General features: G+C 39.0%; 2 protein-coding genes across 10 annotated transcripts in view; both read right to left on the reverse strand.

Moving 5' to 3' along the window:
• Positions 1–380, reverse strand: part of farsa (phenylalanyl-tRNA synthetase subunit alpha) — a 10,651-nt gene extending 10,271 nt beyond the window's left edge. Inside the window, exon 1 of the mRNA XM_079606482.1 lies at positions 157–380. Coding sequence (XP_079462608.1) covers positions 157–303 — 147 coding nt within the window. The 5' untranslated portion in view covers positions 304–380. The remainder of the gene's footprint in view (positions 1–156) is intronic.
• A 575-nt stretch (positions 381–955) lies between these two features.
• ilf3b (interleukin enhancer binding factor 3b) lies at positions 956–18,758 on the reverse strand (the record flags this gene model as incomplete). 9 transcript variants are annotated; one of them, XM_079625324.1, is made up of 19 exons in its annotated part: positions 956–1,729; positions 3,139–3,513; positions 5,552–5,599; positions 6,542–6,668; positions 6,754–6,897; positions 7,029–7,166; positions 7,670–7,819; positions 8,061–8,266; positions 8,355–8,468; positions 8,563–8,674; positions 8,782–8,879; positions 9,211–9,322; positions 9,856–9,951; positions 11,511–11,602; positions 14,141–14,288; positions 14,381–14,561; positions 14,659–14,888; positions 16,597–16,672; positions 18,590–18,758. In XM_079625324.1, the coding sequence occupies 18 exons, from the start codon at positions 16,597–16,599 to the stop codon at positions 1,596–1,598; spliced, it is 2,508 nt and encodes an 835-aa protein (XP_079481450.1). In that variant the 3' UTR covers positions 956–1,595. The 9 variants fall into 9 exon arrangements, with proteins under 9 accessions (XP_079481450.1, XP_079481453.1, XP_079481452.1 ...); XM_079625327.1 differs by having other exon boundaries at positions 6,784–6,897; positions 18,590–18,755; XM_079625331.1 differs by lacking the exons at positions 956–1,729; positions 3,139–3,513 and adding an exon at positions 4,370–5,059 and having other exon boundaries at positions 6,784–6,897; positions 18,590–18,755.
• Positions 18,759–18,917: the final 159 nt, after the last annotated feature.

The raw sequence follows: 18,917 nt of genomic DNA on the forward strand, positions 1-18,917 counted from the left end.
GTTAATAGTCGGTCAGATCATTTCTCTCTCGAGCGGGTTCGCATGATTTCAGGTTAGTAACGCTAACGCTACAGGATCCTGCGGATTGAATGGATCTCATCATTTGCGCCGCTGTTGCATCAGTCAGTGCGTGTCTCTGCTGCGGGATCTCCTCACCTCTCCCAGCGCCTGCAGACTCTTCACCGCGCCGACGATCGCCTGGTGATCCACGCCGAGAGACGCGGCCACATCCTGGCTGTCAACGCCGCCGTCGACCTTCTCCACTAGCCGTAAGAGCGATTCCAAGAGCCCGGTGTCAGCCATGCTGGAGTCGCCTTGCGCTCGGATGGGGAAACGGACATGACGTCACACAACCGTAACCACAGTAACAAAACCGCACCGAAATAGTTTTTACCGTAAACTATATAGAGCTGCTCTGTTGAAAAACAAATATTTACATATTCCCTAGTTTCCAGTCGTGTGGTCCACTTTATTTAACAAATTCTGCATATTTTAACAGCCCTGTATTTGTTACACTTTTGAAGATTCATATTTACATTATTATTCCTACTGTTACTATCATCGGATTTTTCAATTATGGCGTCCACAAACCTTTATTTGTAAAAAAAAAAAAAGCGGATTTGGTTATTATTAAAGTAAACCTTTGAAAGTAAAACATTTACATAATCATTATCCGAGTTTTCAATCGTGTCAACATTTATTAAAAATTATGTATACTTAGACTAGAGTTATTCTGTATTTATAAGTTTTCAATGATGGGATCAAAAACTTCTTTTTAAAAATATTCCGTTGGTTTATTTTATCTAAAACTTTATTTTAACATTTAAAATGTACTCAATATTTTGAATGGTAGATTTCAATGTGACTTTAACACCCAACTCTATATATTATGTAAATACAGGTATAACCCAAATACCTGGAGAAGTGGATTCAAAAACACCACAGAAATCAGATATCCTCCAAAATAAAATCCTTTATTACAAACACCACACATTCTTTAAACAAACAATATTCGGAAAAATAAAGGTCCCCCACCCAAAAACAGCCAAACGCTACAACGACCCGACACGTCACAACTTTCACAATCACGTAACCATTTAAAACAATGTCACATGTGCATTCATAATTTAAAAGAAAAGCCTATGATTACAGGCAAAATCATGAAATGTAGCTGGCCAAACAGAGGAAGGAAAAAAAAAATCTGAAAACTAATGATTTACAGCTGGAGACGATGCATCTTTATACATGTCTGAATGGTTAAAATCACTCAAGGACTGCGTGTCCCGTCACTGCATGTTAACAAATAATATCAGGTCCTCGCATGCGTCGCTTTGGGTTCGTATGTCCCTCTCGAGGGCAGTAGTTTATGGGGAGTTCACAGATTTAAAGTAACTAAACTAAAATAAAAATACACATACTTCAAAAGAAACATGGAAATACACTATTTTGCACAATGTTTAGAGACCACTATTTTGTTTTAGTTCAGGTGTTGGTGACAGAAACCAAGCGGAAATCAAGAACGATAGAATCAGAAAGGATGATGCTCCTTGTTTGGAAGTGATGGTGCAGGACCGCACACAGGAAGGAAGGCAGGTTTATCGATACTGGTAGTTCATACTGGGATCTCCCCGGCCGTACCCTACTGGTCCGCTGTTGAAGGAGGCAGGGCTACCGCCGAAATTCTGGTTGGCTCCGCCCTGTGAGTTGTAGTTTGACTGGTTGTTGTAACCTATGAGAGACCAGTCAGAATTTAGGAAACAGTAAAACACCACAATTTTTTTATACCCTGACTCACTAATATTGCCTTCGGAAAATTTCCTGAAGTTGTAATTTTGCTTGTGTTCCAAGTGCTTTGTTGTAGGAAAGAATAGGGATCATGAAGGACACCAGGTTTATTCTTGCCTAAATCTTATTAAAGCCAAACTGTATTTAGAGTCCCCTTGTGGTGAAAATCCACCTTTTGATGGTGTTTTTAATATGCTTCAAGACAAACAATGTACAAATTCATAAGTCAACACCATTGCTGAGTGTCATCTCCTTAAAACTGCAGTGAACCAAGGAGCTGGTGTGAGGCAAGGATGTAGAGTTACACTCAAGCTATTTTAAGGCATGAATATTTTTTTCCCAAGGAAAACAGTTTAAATATGTCATTTTGATGATCAAAGAGGAAGAAATAAAAATATTGACTACTACAGGGGGACTTTAAAGCCCGGAACACACCAAGCCGACAGTCGGCCGTCGGGCAGTTTTTGTGCGTCAGCCGACTAAGTTTTCTCGGTATGTTCCGCGCCGTCGGCTGAAATTGGTCCTCGTCTGCTTTTTTCCGGCCGATAGGCCGTCGGTAAAAGAGGGAACTCTGCTGTTCAGCTTAGTGAACGAGAATAATAGCAAAACAGCGAGCAAAGTCAAAACGGTACAGATAGAAGGCTGTTCTAACGTTACGTCATCTTACCCGAGTGTTCCTTGGCAGATATTTCAATATTAACATGAGTGAAGTGGAATAAAGAAAGTGTTTAGCAGGATTGATATTCAAAACGGTAAGCACACACTGCTATGTTTATGGTTTGTGTATCTGCAGCGTTGGTTTCCCTTTTTGAATGACGAATATAGATGAATATATCTGCAGAAATGTTGCAGACAGTTGTCTTTTACACGCAGAAAGCGCATTCTAGCTGACGTGCAGCTTTTTCCCCCCAATCCAGGAGACAACAACAGTCGGCTTTCATCAGCGCTAGTTCTTTGGCGTCAGTTTGATGTGTCCCAGGCTTTAGATATTTAATAAAAATGCAGTGTCCCATTCATTGACCACCATGTAATCATTCACCTCGCTATCTAGATAGTCATCTTGGAATTTCAGTCAAATACATACCATTTTACCAGTGTATAAAACATACATTAGGCTTCAAATGGTTATTCATATATATAAATATGCACTACTTTAATGACAAGTAAATTCCTTTACTGCCCTGAGTGCCCTCATAACTTGGAAACTTGGGCATCAAAATGATCTCCGTTTCCCAGTAGTAAATACAACTTGATGTGTCGTTCAGGTCCAATTAAATTCTGACTAGGAAGCTCATATTTAAAGTTAATTCCGATAGCATGTGAAAGCAGCATAAAACACAATGTTTTCATCACCTTCATAGCTGTAGTCCTGTCCTCCGGTCACCTGTGAGGGATAAGCAGTGCTGTAGTTGAAGTTTCCTCCTCCTCCTCCTCCACCTTGAGCCTGGCCGAAGTTCTTCTTCTGTCCAAAGCCCTGCCCGTACTGACCAAAGGAAGCCCCTTGTCCTGCTCCAGGTCCTTGAGGCTTGTTGTTTTGGTGCATGGGCGGCTTCTTAACGGGTGGTTTGGGGGTTCCCGTAGGGGAGGTGAAGCTGCTGTCACTCTGGTAATAACCAAAACCGCCCGCTCCACCCGCTGCTCCGACAGAAGACGTGTTTGCGCCTGGACCTGATGCTCCAGGACCCGAGGACACCGATCCACCATTGGACCCGCCGTTATTATAGAAATCTGAAGCGGAATAACACAGTGCAAGTTAAACAGACTGCTCAGAGGGACATTAATTGTAATTCAGTTTACATCATAAATCTGAAAGCTTTTACATAATCATTTTATTGGGCTTTAAAGTTTTTAGGTTAAAAACTAGATTATATTAGTTTTATATTAGCAATAGAAATATTGCTGTACAACATCCATACATGTCATGTTAATTTAACGTTAACAAAAATTAAACTGCAGGACATTCTTAATGTCTTGCGTCATTGACTGGATGAACAATGGAGATTCAATAAAACCACTGACTAATCTGCATTTTCTGGCAACGGAACGGTCAATGCTGTACTTTTCTTTCCATTCAAATGCATGCAAAACGCCGGAAAATGCAAGCTTGTGCAAAGCCGTTTCACATTTCACTGCTACAAAGTTGGCTGAATTCTGACCTGGGAATTAATTTCACAAGACGACGGATATCCAGGAAGACTAAAGTCATGGCTTGACCTTTGAATTGAACACAAACCATAACACTACAAGTTTAAAGCACTACAGGAAAGAGGAGTAGAATGTATTTTTTAATTGTATTTATTTCTACATGTTGAATTTGTTTTGTTTGAGTGGGATGTTATTGCAGTGTTGAAGAAATTCTGTGTGCTCAAAAGTCTACGCGGATTTGCACTAATTTTGTTTTCTAAAACGTGTTGCGAGTGGTCTGAGCCTAATTTTTTTTTGTTAAAATCATTTTCATTCTGCCAAAACATTTGGCAAAGAGCCTCAATTTAATCATGATACAAGCTAAAACTTTCCACAAAAACGTCTTTGCTAAACCGGATGCAAATCTATTTTTCAAGAAATATTCAAAGAAACTTTACATAGATATCACAGGTTTGTAAAGTAACTCAAATTTATTGCAAAAAATAAAAGTAATCCACAAACATCCATTTAAAAAAAACAAAAATGCAGGAAATACACCTGCGTTTGTTCAATGGTTCACAGAATTAAATTCAAAATCTGTGCCAACTCATTCACAAACAATGGATTTGACCACAATTAAAAAACTAAAAATAAATAAAACTTGAAAAAACAATTAAAAACATGGCAATGTAGAGAAGTTACTTAATATTTTAGAAAAAAAAATCCGTCGGGAACATTTTTCCAGGAAAAACAACTAAACTGTAGGCAAAAAATGGCTTATACAGTGATTCAGAGCTGCAGTGAAGATACAGTCATGATGAAATGTCATTCCGCTACTTTAGTGACCATCCGTCAGCCAATCAGACTACTCGACTGCACTGATTGTGGCACAGATAACATGTCAGATTTTCCATAGCAACTGTAGGCAGAAACTCCCGTTCACATCCACAGTGTTAGTTGATCGGTAGGTGCAGGTTTTTTGAGGTGAGATTGTGGGTGATGCATCACGAGGAAACGAGTTCAAAATGCGGGTAACCAGTGTTTTCCCCCCTCGGTCTCTAATGTTCATTTCACGTTTGTGTGCTTATTGAAAACAGGGCGGTTTATGTCGCAAACTCGTGGTAGCCATAGGAGTCTGAGACAAAGTCACCTAAAGGGTGAGACAGAGCAGAGAGGCACAGAATTAGACGTCTTCTGTGTTCGGCATGCCATGACAAATGTCACCAGGCATATGATGTCAATCAGTTATCATTAAGGTCAAAGATAGTTTTCTGTGCTTTTTTTTTTTTTTTTTTTTTTTTTTAGATTTCTCTGCTCCTGTCACCCTCAAGGCGGCTTTCCTCTGAAAGAGTGGCGTTGGCATGTTGGGAACATTTCTCGTTTTTCGCCGAGGAAAGTTTGCGTCCCATGGCACAACAAAGCAGAGAAATGTAAAATCAAAAGGAAAAAACAATAACGGATACCTACATAAACTCAAAGACATCGTCAAAAATGTCGTAAAAACAACTAGAGTAGCACAGATTTCTTTACTTGAGAGAAATTAAAATGGCAAAGTCTTACGGCTAGAAACAAATTAATTAAAGACAATTAAAATAAAAGAGTGAAAATCAATGGGCCCAGTGACAAATAGGAAAACACTCACTGTAGCCAGAGTTGTTATTGCCGCCATATCCATATGTCCCATATCCACCTGAAAGAGGACAAGAATATGCATGTTCAAATGCAAGTCAACAGGACCTTTGTTTTATTGTCTGCAAAGCAGTTTAGATATCATTTGAGGTGAACTTATGTTCGTAGCACAGTGCAGGATGGGCGTTAAGTAGACAGAGACCCAAGCATTGATATTCATGATGCATTTCTTTTCACCTTTTAACAAGTCTTTAAGCCATTACTATGCAAAAAAAAAATTGTTTAAGCAAAATTTGGGGTAAAACATTTTTAAAAACCTTGCAAAATTGCAACACTGAACTTTTTTTTTTTTTTACCACTAGTTTTTGATAAACTAAGTGTTTTAAATTCATAACTCAAATTAGCACACAATTGTATTTGAAAAATACTACATTTTAACCAGTCATGAAAAGTTTAGGAATCTCACTACCGGTATATGTCTAATTAAATAATGCAATAAATATTCATATCAAAACATTTATTAATTTTAATAGTACTTAACTCAAAAAATATATACATATCAATAAGACAATGACTAAACACTGGAAAAATGAATAATTTTGAACTATTCATTAAATAGGCTTGTTTGTGTGAGAAAAAAAAAAAAGAAGAAGAAAAAAAATTGCCCCGTAATGCCCAGCTTGCATTTTTTAAAATGGTCTCAGGGCATGTAAACCTTTCCACATTATAGAACATAGAAATAATAATTTTAAAAAATTGGACGTCAAATACTTTGTAAATAGATAAATGTGTTCCAAAAGTGTTATGAATTGTGGCAGTTAATATAAAAATTGTTGGTAAATTTCAGAGTGACAGCTACGGGTGTGTATTTTTTAGCTATTTTTAGTGAAAATTTGGTATTTATTTTATACAACGTTGCAATTCTTCTACACTGGGTCTCTTACGGTTAAGGTTTGTCCAAATCCTTAAAACAAAGTGATGCTTGCAGACAGCACTGGCGTACCTTGATTGAATCCTCCGCCATTGTTAAATCCCCGGCCTCGCCCCCTGCCACGTCCTCTCCCTCTGCCCCGGGGATTGGCCATCATGTCAGCAGGAGGCCCACTCACCATCCCAAATCCAGTGGGGTGCTGCAGCCACCAAATCAGACCATTAAAGAGAGAATATATAAGAGGAGATTTCAATGTCACTGAACACAGATTAACAACGATGTACCATCGGAGCCATTTTCTTTTTTTTGTTTGCCTCTGAGTTGGAGCCCTCTGGGAAGAGCTTCTCCAAGGCTGCCAGTGCGGCGTAGGCCTTCGCCACCTTTTTATTGGACCCGGTACCCTGAAACTTCTGTCCGTCAATCTCCACCTGGAATGAAAAACAGAAGGCATCGTTATTTTATCTGTCTAGAATAGATACTGTGAATCGATGATGTGAAATCGACCTTAGAAAGGAAGCGATAAGTAAACTAGAATGCATCTCTGACGACGTGCCCTCACCTCCATGACGAAGCGTTTGTCGTGGCTTCCACCGGTCTCCGAGATGAGCTCGTACTTCAGTCCTCTGCGTTTTTCGTTGAGCTCCATGACAGGGTTCTTTCCATGTTTTGTAAGGATGGGCCCCTGCTGCCGAGCGCTCTGAGAGAGCAAAGAAGAAACAAGCTCTTATAACACACAACACTGGAGGTGTTTTTAAATCATAACAGTTTAATTTGCACTTTCCTTCCTGAATAACATTATTAAAATAAAATAAAATAAATTAAAGTTTGGTTTCAGTCTCTTATGCTCTTAAATGCATAGTAAAAACAAGATTATTTGAACAGAAAGTTCAAAAGAGCAGCATTTATCAAAAATGTCTTTACTTTCACTTTGTTCGAGAGTGGTGTGTGTGTGTGTGCATGTGCTTCAACAGCACATTAATATAGAACAGTAACTAAACAGAGTACCTGTGCATTAAATGGGTTTATTGCACACCTTCCAGCCAATCATAATGGCGTATTCAGAGAGACCATGGTATAAAATTGCTTGGTCATTAGGCTAATAATTTTCCAAAAAGAAAATGTAGTGCAATCTGTAGTAATTACAAAATTGTCCTTATAAGCCACTATCTGGGTTCATGTTATAAAGATGATGTTAAATACCTCATCAGTGGGGCTTTCTGAGGTTGGCACCGTTTCTGGCTCCATTTGGGTCACTGGGGGCAAAGTCTCCTGTGCGGTCACTGGCTCCTCCTTCACCTGATCAGCTACTTTTTGCTCCACTCCCGTTGGCAGACCCATATCTTGCAAGACCTGGAGAAGGAATTAAAAAACAAAATTCAGTTTCTGCAAGGGCTGTAAAAATTCACAGCTAAAATACACAGATTTTAGTTTTTCAATATGATTAATATTTCTGTTGAAAAGTCATCATTGCATTTGAAAGATTCTGAATCAAAAAAAAAAAAAAACCTTTGATTTTATGTAGCTTTTATGGCAAAAACAAAAAAACTTTAAAGTGTTTCAGACCAAGTCAAATAATTAATCAGTTTCTTACTTTGACAGCTACGTGTAGTTTAGCAGTGCGTTTGGAGGGACCAGAAGCTTCAAAGTTCTTCCCGTCAACCTCTACAGACATGGTGAACACCGGCACATGGACAGGCCCGGTCTGAGAGATGAGTTTGTACTGTAGACCTGGCTTCAGCTGGTTCAGACGCATCAGGGCGTTCATGGCCTGTGGCGGCTCTGCCTTCTCCTCTGGAGCTGAACAGCAAAATAAAAGTTAAGCGTTTTGTGCAATGTGTGCAAAACTCCACCACAAGTGAATTATGAACATATGAAGGACATTTACATTTCTTTTGCAATTTCTTCTTCTTCTTGTTTGGATTCTTCTCATCAGTGGACTCCTCCTCCTCCATGGGGCGTTTCATTGGAGGAACATAGGTTGTGCTGGGTGGGATTTGAACTATGCAGATAAGACACACACACAAAAAAAAAAATCAAGTTTCACACAAAAAAACATTGAGTAATGAAAAATATCCACAGCCACTCCATCTTACCCGTGTAGTCAATAGGAGTGTCACTCCGAGGTTTTCTGGGCATTTTTGAAGGAAGCGGATCCATTCCAAGTACTTTGTGCAGCTGTCCAAAAGCTGAAAGCCTTAAGGCATGCTGTCAATCAAAAAGACGACAATGTCAACCATAAAGCTCAAATGAGATCTCTAAACAAATAAATGCAAAAATGTAATTGAAAAAAGCCGAATAATTTATCGACAAACCTGAGCACTCTGAGTGACATCCTCCCGCTGCTGGCGATCCATGTGACTGATGGCATCGGTTGCTTCCTTTTCACAAGGGTCACAAATGCCTGAACCATCTGAAAGCAGACAAAATTTCAAAAGCATTTTTGTAGTATGCTATACTTTCTCTATCATTCATTATACTGATGACTGGTTAATACAACAACAGTAACCAGTAAATTTAGAATGAAAGAGGCATTTATATAGAGCTTTCATATGTACTACTGTACACCCAAAGCGCTTTACAATCATATCAGGTGGTCTCTCCTCAACCACCACCACAAATTTCACAGCTAAAGGGGTTGAATGGATTCAAAATGGTCCATTATACTGCATCACTGCCATAAACAGGCAGACAGTCTGATAGATTTTGTAATCTATTTTAGATGTTACGATTTAGATTCTTACCAGCCATGAGGATTCCAGATGCGAGACACTCAAGAACTCTGCGGAGTGCTTCTCCTGCTCCCATTGGCCGATTCCCAGTGCCAATCGCCTTCTCGCACAGCAGTTCTAAGGGCTTCAAAAAACAAGAGCTGCATTACATGGATGCCAACATATAAATGAAATGTTTGCTTATTATATTACTCATATCAAGAAAAAAAGACCAACGCTTCTAGCTAAAATTGAGAATTAATTCTCAAATCATCAATAACAATACACATTTAAACGGAAAAATTTATTTAGTTTTTCCCTCCTTGAATATCCATGTAAATTGTAATGAAATAAGTTCATAAAAATTATTTGGTAGGTCGCATGATAACAACAGCGAATGTAGTACGTCCAGATTACACTCGTACTACACACACGTGTTCAATATAGAACATACTTTTTTTTAGCAGTCGTGAAGTTATTACTTATTCAAAACAATTAACTACTCTGAGCATGTGGTTTTGGACACGGCCGCAGTCTGATTAGAACGAACACCCGTTTTCTATTATGCAGCGCTGTTTTGCACCACAATGGAAACCATGCATAAATTTACACCAGCTTAAGCTGCAGTTTAAAAAAACATTGGTCAACCCTATGTTCTTGGGTTGTTTTTGTACTTACCCATCCTCGCAAAGGGGACCAGGTGGGAACACGAGCACAGAGGTCCCTAAGGATACGGATGACGATCACACAGGAGCGGAGCCCATTAGCCCTGGCCTAGAGACAAAAGTAGGAGGGATACAATCCACCGGTTTATCTCATGGACTCAATGTGGCACAACACCAAAGCAATAAACAAACAAACAAAAGGGGTGAGATTTGCCGATACTGAATAATGTGTCGATAAGCATTAATGTAAAGAGGGTGACGAATGATTAAGAGGCACAACAAAAAAAAGCATATTACTCAGTTGAGAAGCTACATATGACAGATATTAAGAGAGCAGTTTAAATACATTGTGCTGAAGAGAAGAACAACACAACAGAGCTCGTGTTTGAGGCTGGCCTTCTGATTAGATACTAAATATGAGTTGATAGAAGTGAGAATGTTCTAGAGGATCTGGGAAATGCAGCTGCATTTTTAAAGCACTGCAGGGCATCAATGAAAGCATGAATACGCTAAAATGGCGGAAAAGGTGCAATATTCCTTTTTGGCATGAAAAAAAGCTGACAAAGCCAAAACAATGTGAGATTGTTGCAGGGTATTGCAGAAAAACGTCTCACGCTTATAATAATGTTCTAAGTTCAATAAAAGCTTAGCAGGCAACATTTGTGGCATAACACGACAGTTTGTTTAGCAAAGGGAATGACAGCATATCACAAAAAAAAAATTCTTTGATCTATAGTTATAAAAGCAACTATTCATTTTTATCTAGTGCTTTATAGATAATTATATTCACATTCAAAAGTTTGGGGTCAGTAATATATGTTCATGTTTTTAAAAAGAAGTCTCCTATGCTCACCAAGGCTGCATTTATTTTATAAAAATGCAGTAAAAAAAGTAATACTGAAAAGTAATACTATTATAATTTAGCAAAACTAATAAAGTAATACAAATGTTTATATTATTCCTGCAACTATTTATTATCTATATCCCCTTCTGGTTTTCCTCGCATGTTCAATGCAAAAGCAAATGTTTTTGCAAAAGTTGAAATTCTGGATATAAATTTGCACAAGTGTCATCGCCAGACTTTTGAAAAATGGTGCATTTTAATGTTTGTTTCTTGCATTCCAAAGTTAACTGTGGCACTCAATATTATGCAAAAAAATTATGATGCATTGAACCAAGAACATTACAATACGGAAATTACATCGGGAATGTTAAACTACAACTACATGGGTCCGACAAGTCAAGTGTCAAACGGTGCGGCTGGCTTCAGAAATATTGCACCTGACATTTGCATTAAAATATTTTCACTTAAAATTAAGGTGATCAAAAACATGAAGTATTAAACCGTAAAAGTGGCAGTTGATGACATGTCAAAAGGGTAATAGACAGTTTATCGAGGTTATAATAAACTTAGTTAAATTAGCCAGGGCAGAAGTCAGACAGCATTGACAAAGATGTCCTTGGCAACGCAACTCAAACCTAACCAGCAAGAATGTGACATTTTACCAGAGGCAAATACACTCCCATAAATAAAATCTACACAGATACACTGAAAAAAGAAATTCACACAAACTGAAAAAAAAAATACAGCATGAAATAAGGTTAACACAGATACAAACTTAAAAACAAACTCAACTACTAGAAGACAAATAAAGACAAGATGCAAACCTGGAACCACTTGGCGTGGCGGAGGGACGCCAAGGCAGTCAGGCATTTCTGCCTGTCCAGTACATCCGGGGGATCGTTGACTGATAGCGTTTCTATTGGCAGGTGGAATAAGAAGACAAGGTACAGTTTGACCAAGGGGTTTTTCTGTCTCACGGCCAGGGGGGAGGAGGCAGATGACCCCTACCAAAGGCAGTGGAGGGGAGAGGAGGGGGAACCCCCCCAAACAAAAGCAACCCTTCCTGTGCAAGTACACAACGGCAAGCACAGAAACCTACAAGTGGGCGGAGCATTCGGCTCTGTTCCAAACCCAAGTGAGGCGACACGTGACAATAAAATGGATTAATCTAGTCGTTTCCTACCTTATTTTCAACGCAAATATATTGAATGTGACTGTTTATAAAAGCATAATCATTTTAAATATGTTTTACAAATAAGACGACAAAAATGCATTTTGATTAGTAGGCTAGAAATCGTTCAAATCAAAATATTTTAAATTTCAAGCATTCTAGCTTATTCGAACACGCGAGTACACAGAAATATTGTTTAAGACGGAACCATTTTAACGCTAATGGATAAAATACATTTTTGTATAAAATGACACTATGTGATCATCACACATTTTAAATCAAATATTTAACTGAGCTCGCCATAAAACCCATCATATATCTTTGGATAAAAGCATCTGTCAAAATGCATAAATACAAGCAAAGTTCTGGAATAGCATTAACCACAAAAGATTTTGACAGCAATTTACTGCCAACTGACTGAAGCAGTCTTCACCTGTAGATGGCGTCTAGGTAGGCAGCTCACTATGATTTGGAACAGAACCCCTGCAGCTGTATTTTGAGGCATGAAGGTGCACAGTGAGTGAATGTTGTTGGGAGGTTCTTGTCTGGCTAAATATAATATATGTATCAGTGAGAACTGAGGTCATTTGTGTGTTGGTGTGACATGGGGGAACCCCTCCCCCTCGCCCCCTTGTTTGTTTTTCTGGGTGCACTGCCTTGCCCCTTCCGAGACAGAGAGCGTCCAGTTGGTCAAAGGTCCAGCGTCCCTAAAATTGACAAACTAGAAGGCTTGACAGAGAGAATCAGATTTTGAACCACAGGCAGCAGTAGTCAGATACACAAGAGGTATGATTAAAACGAGTCCACACTGCAGCAAAACTGATGGCTTGTGATGGTCAAAGGCAGGCGTCACTAATCATGGGGTCACAGATAGGGCTAGGCTTTGAGTTCAGCCTCAAATTTGCTCCCAATTGACCCTTCACTAAGCCCCGTCACTAAGCCCTTGGTTATGGTTGCTCCGCTCAGATGAGTTTAGAAAGAACCAATTAGAGATTTGGGCTTTTTTTTCTTCTTCAGTAAAATGTGCTCAAAAAGTGGTAAAACTTGATTGCAAGGATTGGATTAAACTGTGACATTATCTGTCATTTGTCTTTAAAGACATTTACAGTAAAATACCTTAAAAAAAGCAGGATTCAAAAGAAAAAGTGACTGTAGGATGACTAAACTGTTTCTATCGCCTCTCTAACAACTAGAATAGATCATAAACATGGCATTCAGTTATTAACATTAAGCTAGGCACAAATTAAGGCATTAATACTAATGTTTTAGGTTTTCGTTTAGGAAAAACCAAGTCCAATGCACTTGTCAATTTAAAAGATTGAGCAACAACATTTTACCATATTTTGGATATCTTACAGAAAGTATGCAAACAGACAGAACTTCTATGGACAAACGTCAGAAAAGACCAGAAATTAGCTAAAAATAATAAATAAGCTAGGCACAAATGTAGGCATAACTACGAATGTTTTAGGTTTTTGTTTAGGAAAAACCAAGACAGAGCTTCTATGAACAAACATCAGAAAAGACCATAAACATGTCTGATAAAATGGAGAACGGCTAAAGCAGCTAAGATTGGATTGCAAAGCAGGGTTTAGCGAAAGGTCAATTGTTTTATTTCACCAAAACGTGTTTTTATTTCGGGATGTTCCCTATCCAACACTGTAGCCCTGAAAAAGCTCTTTACTAGACTTAAGTCTGCCCACGATGCTCTTAACTACGGATTCGTTGAGATACCGTGACCATATATTATCAGGCTGTATTGTTATGGAGTCTAATCTTTTTGTTACATTGTGTCCTAATGTCTAGCATTATCTATAACCCTCCTGCCCTCCGTCCAGTCTCTGTCAACAAGACCTGGTGAACAAACCAGAGCTCGACAATACTTCTGCTTCTCATTTTTGCTGCAATGCAAACTGTTCCATTTCTTCTCCATTATATGAACACATGCAAACAACAAGGTTTGTGATTTTGTTTCTTAATTCTCAGTAAGCCTTCAGTAAACTCTCCTGGAACTGGGTCTTATTTAAAGCTTTACCCATCACTTATGTTACTGTATATTGGGCCGTCAACACTTTAACATCATGCTGCATGGAACTGAGAGACTTCAGGTGGCAGTAAACATAACAATATGTGTTACATGACTAGTCTGTACACAACATCCCCAAGCTCCATTGAAGGCCCAATAAACAATATCCCTGCCTGAGTCCATCCCATCTGCATTTGCTGTCTCTGGGGTCGTGGGGGTGGTTAGAGGAACCATAAGGCACGTGATTTCAAACCTACCCCCGGCAGCCTGCTTCTCAGCCTCCTCCCTCACGAGGGGTGAAGTCAGGTGAATGGTGAGGGTCAGCGGTGGCTCTTTAGAGTTTTTGATGACAATGGTGGCATCACGGATACAAGGTTTGACGTCATATTTTTCCTCTGTGATGAGCTGCAGGACAGATCAATGAGGTTTCCACATGAATTATACATCCTGCCCTTTTAAATAAGTTAAAAATGTTAAAATTACAGATGCAGGTATACCTTAAGCTGCACAGCGAGGTTCTCTGCCACTTTCTTCAGCAGGGTGATGGTGGGTTTATCTTTGCACAACAGCACAAGCTCCAGGTCAAGATCTCCCTTCAGCAGGAGACCTTTAGCTACCAGACCCACACGCATGACTCCACGCAGGGAACGCGTGGGCTGATCCATGGACTTTGGTTCACTGGAGGACAAAATATGGAGTTACATGAGAGATACTAACTCACACCAATAACTAATCACAGTCACAACAGAGAAGATGAAATTAAAAGATCACTGACGTCTCCTTCTCGCCGTCTCCATCGGACTCCAAGGTGATCCCTTTTGTATTTCCTTTCTCCTGATCGTCCAGCCAATCAGAGACAGCCTTGAGGGCACGTTCGGTGTGGGACACCATGTTCTGAACCCCCTCCAGCTCCTCCTGGGTGGGATAGATGGCCGAGTGCTTAGCCATCACATGACGGTCATCATTCACAAAGATGCGCATGGAGCGATGACGAAGAGGAGGAGGCTTCATAGAAAACAAAGACAGAAACACATAAATATACATTACATTAATGTACATGCATGTATGACGCATATTAATTTAAACCAAAAGGTTGGGCACACACACTACCTTTCAAAAGTGTAGGGCCAGTATTTTTTTTTTTAATTAATATGCGTAAGGATGCTCAACGGTAAGGAATGGTTGAGTTATATTTCCACTTTAGCCTGGTACAGCAAAGCACGATTACAAACTCTTCTCTGCCCAGAACTCTTAGCGTGGTTGGCTAACTGTGCTTGTAAAATACGTGTGGTGACAACTCAGGGTTATCTGTTGTCTGGCTACCCGTTTTTCTCTGTAGCTGGCTAAGCACGCTGTTTGAGCAACGTAAACAAATTAATAATATATATTTGATCATCCTCCAGAACGCAATCTCTATTTACATCTCATATCGTCTGAAAACTCTTGCTTTACCAATGGCGCTTTTCCACTGCATGGTACGGCTCGGCGCGGAACGGTTCGGCTCGCTTCGCTTTTCCACTGTGTGGTACGACTCGACTCGGTACGGCACGGTTCCATTCGCTTTAGCTCGGTTGCTTTTCCACTGCAGTTAGTACCGCTTCAAAGTGGGTGGGACTGATCGTTAATAGTTGTAGGTCCGGTGGTAGCCGTGTGCGGCTAAGAGCTGTGCTACTTCCGCTCCTCAGCAACCAATGAGAGGAACGTCTGCACCTCGTCCACTGACCACGATTCAGCCATTTCTTGTTTGATTTTTTTTGTCAAGTAAATACTCTAAAAACAGGTGCTACCGCGTTGGCTGTTGTCTGGCTATTTAAATCTAGCGGGTTTAGTGTCTCGTGTCGCAAATACAATGACGCTGAAGTGCCGATTCTGTCTGACCAATCAGTGATCTGCAGTGTTTTCACGTCACATTATAGTATCGGTACGGTACGCTTGGAACCTCAACAGAGGCGGTACCATTTAAAGCGAGCCGTACCGTACCATGCAGTGGAAATGTGCCATAAGTGAACCGTACCGTGGAAAAGCGCCAAAGCGTGCCGTACCGAACCGTACCATGCAGTGGAAAAGCGCCACATCCAAAAGAGGTCCGTTATCAGGCTCACAGTGGAAAATGAAACCATGTCCGTACTGGCAGACCCGGACCAGCACGGAATGTTGAAGCAAAGAGAACAGTTTGGCCCGACCGTGCTAAAGTGGCTATTTATTCAGCAAGGACGCATTAAATTGATCAAAAGTGACGGTAAAAAGATTTAGATATTAGAATGATTTCTGAATGATCATGTGACACTGAAGACTGGAGTAATGATGCTGAAAATTCAGCTTTATCATCACAGGAATAAGTTAAGTTTAAAATATGTATTTAATATATATTTAAAATATTTTTATCATCAAATACAGGCTTTGACCATAAGAGATTTCAAAAACACTTCATGCTGATCCCAAACTTCTGTATTTGAAAAATAAATGTTTTCTCTTCTCAACATTAATAAACAAAGCTGAAGCTTCAAGTAAACAAAAACCTTTTAAATTTCCTATATAATTACCCTGACTAGTGTGGTTGTGCTGAGTATTTTCTGGCATATTATTACTATGATTCATTAGCCTAGTTCTAGATAGTGTTAATTAGCTTTAGTGAAATGTGCAATTATTGAGAGACTTCATATCAGCAAACAGACATAAATTCTTAGAAATCATTGAAATACGTATACTTTACCATGATGGGTACAAAGTAGTTCTTCAGTTTGGCAGTGTTAGTCTAAATGTGGCAGAGAAATGCTGCTCCAGTTGGTCTGTAATGAAAAACAATCAGTTTTCAATATACTTTATACAATAAGCTGAAAAATACATGGTAAAATAATTCTTTCACAGCTATTTTAAAGACCGTTTCAATCAAAATATGGTACAAAATAGTCATGTTTACATTTGTTAAACACAGGAAGCAGTTCCACGATACGAAACAGCATCTGTGATTGTCTTGGTGGTTAACATTAAAGCAAAAATCCAAAAGAGATATAAAGTGCAAACCCCGTAAGAGCAATTCTGAATCAACATAAATCAAGGCCTAGGCTAATCCATATAATCCTCCTGTGCATCCTTGCCAATGTTCACAGACCACAGGAGCATCACATATTCAGATCTCCATGGAGACAGTGTCCATATAATCCAGGTCTAAGAGATGCAGCACAACCAGCTCAGCAACTGAAATCCCTTTTTATTTACCAGACTGAAAACTGATATACAATTAAAACGTATGACTGACACGACTTCCAGAAGCCATTATAACACAAAAGAATGGGATTTTTGCATTTCCAGCTATTGTCTACATGCTTGCCGTACAAGTGCTAAATCAGTTGTTCACAATTACCATTCCCACCTTTTTATCTGGGCAGAATGTTTTAGTCATTCATACTATGAATTTCATAGCTCCTTGAATTGTCAGTAAATATTTGTTGATCTCACAATTCACAAGTGAACCATCTCACTTCTGCAACTTCTGACTATTATTATTGATATAAAACCATCCGAAATGTAAAAGGCAGCAGTGTATTTGCATGTTAAAGACCCAATTTATACTGTGAAAAAATTTATATAATGGAGAAAAAAATATTTAGTTTTCCTAATGGTAAAATTATTCACTGCAGTGCGGTTATGCATTTATTTATATCATTTTTATTATTGGTTTTAATCAAAACATTTCCCTGACAGATTTTTACAGTTCTCTCTTTTAACAAATTGTTCACAGATCCCCTGGCACTCCCTCAAGCCCTAGATTTGGGGGACTGATTTCCCCAAATATTACAATGAAGCGTATAAAATGACCTGAGCATTGATGTGAAAAGACAAAAATGTGTAATTATTAGATTTAAACGATCATTTCACTGTACTAAAACTAAATATGATTGCGTCATTGCTATGGCGACTTTAATTTGGAATAATGCGTCTTAACTGTATCTAACAAGCACTTGTTGACGCCCAAACAAACCCCGTAACTCTAAAATATAAAACAGATCAGTAAAAATATGATTAATAAAAAAATCGTATCTCTTATATATTCAATGTACGCACAAGTTAAAGTGAAATTGTATAAAAATAAACACACCAGTGGAAACAAACAAGGAAAACGCAGTATACATCACAGATGTGTGCGGCCATTTTAGTGCAGCCAAACAATGGGGACCGGTGTGCTCACACATCTACCGTCATTTAATAAAACTATTGGTATTTAAGGTGTCGTTTTTGATGGTAAAATTACGATTTGCACGAAAATGTAGTTATCGACACCAAAACATGCTTTCTAAGCAAGATACGCATTTGGTTTTGAGACACGGCCAGAGATACCGAAGGAGATAAAATGGTCGTGACCCTCCCCCAAAACACCCAAAAAACTCATTTAACTTCGTCAGAATGCGCATTTAACTACACAACGAGACAAAATAGAAGACTACTATATTCATTAAGGCGTAAATGTAAGGCAAAATTATCACGTAATGCTCAATTCTCGCTGTTTTTGTAAAACTCGTGAAGAGCTAGCGTGCTAACACAGCTAGCCATGGCCGTTTGCTGAACAAATGTATACATTTTCACTGCATATAAGTGTTGAAACAACACATTCAGAGCAAATAAGAATTAATTAGATCGAGTTATTTGCAGCTAAAACATTTGAAACCATGTCATGTTTAAGAATATTTATGTTTTTATCTACTCACCAAAGCCGCGACAAAGATGCGCCCGTCTACTATTCTGCAGCTGAAGAGAATCAGCGTGCGCTAAGCTGGAGAGGGACACGTGATCTCAGTGAACCAATAAGATCCTCCCGTCAGCGACAGACGGGAATGAATGGAGAGGGCGTGGTTTTGTCATTCGACTGGCGACTTCAAAATCACATTTCTTTCTTTCTTTCTTTCTTTCTTTCTTTCTTTCTTTCTTTCTTTCTTTCTTTCTTTCTTTCTTTCTTTCTTTCTTTCTTTCTTTCTTTCTTTCTTTCTTTCTTTCATTAAGTACAATTAACTTTGATGTGTAAGTCATTTCAACTTA

Source organism: Phoxinus phoxinus, assembly GCF_949152265.1.
Source record: "Phoxinus phoxinus genome assembly, chromosome: 1".
Taxonomy (NCBI): domain Eukaryota; kingdom Metazoa; phylum Chordata; class Actinopteri; order Cypriniformes; family Leuciscidae; genus Phoxinus; species Phoxinus phoxinus.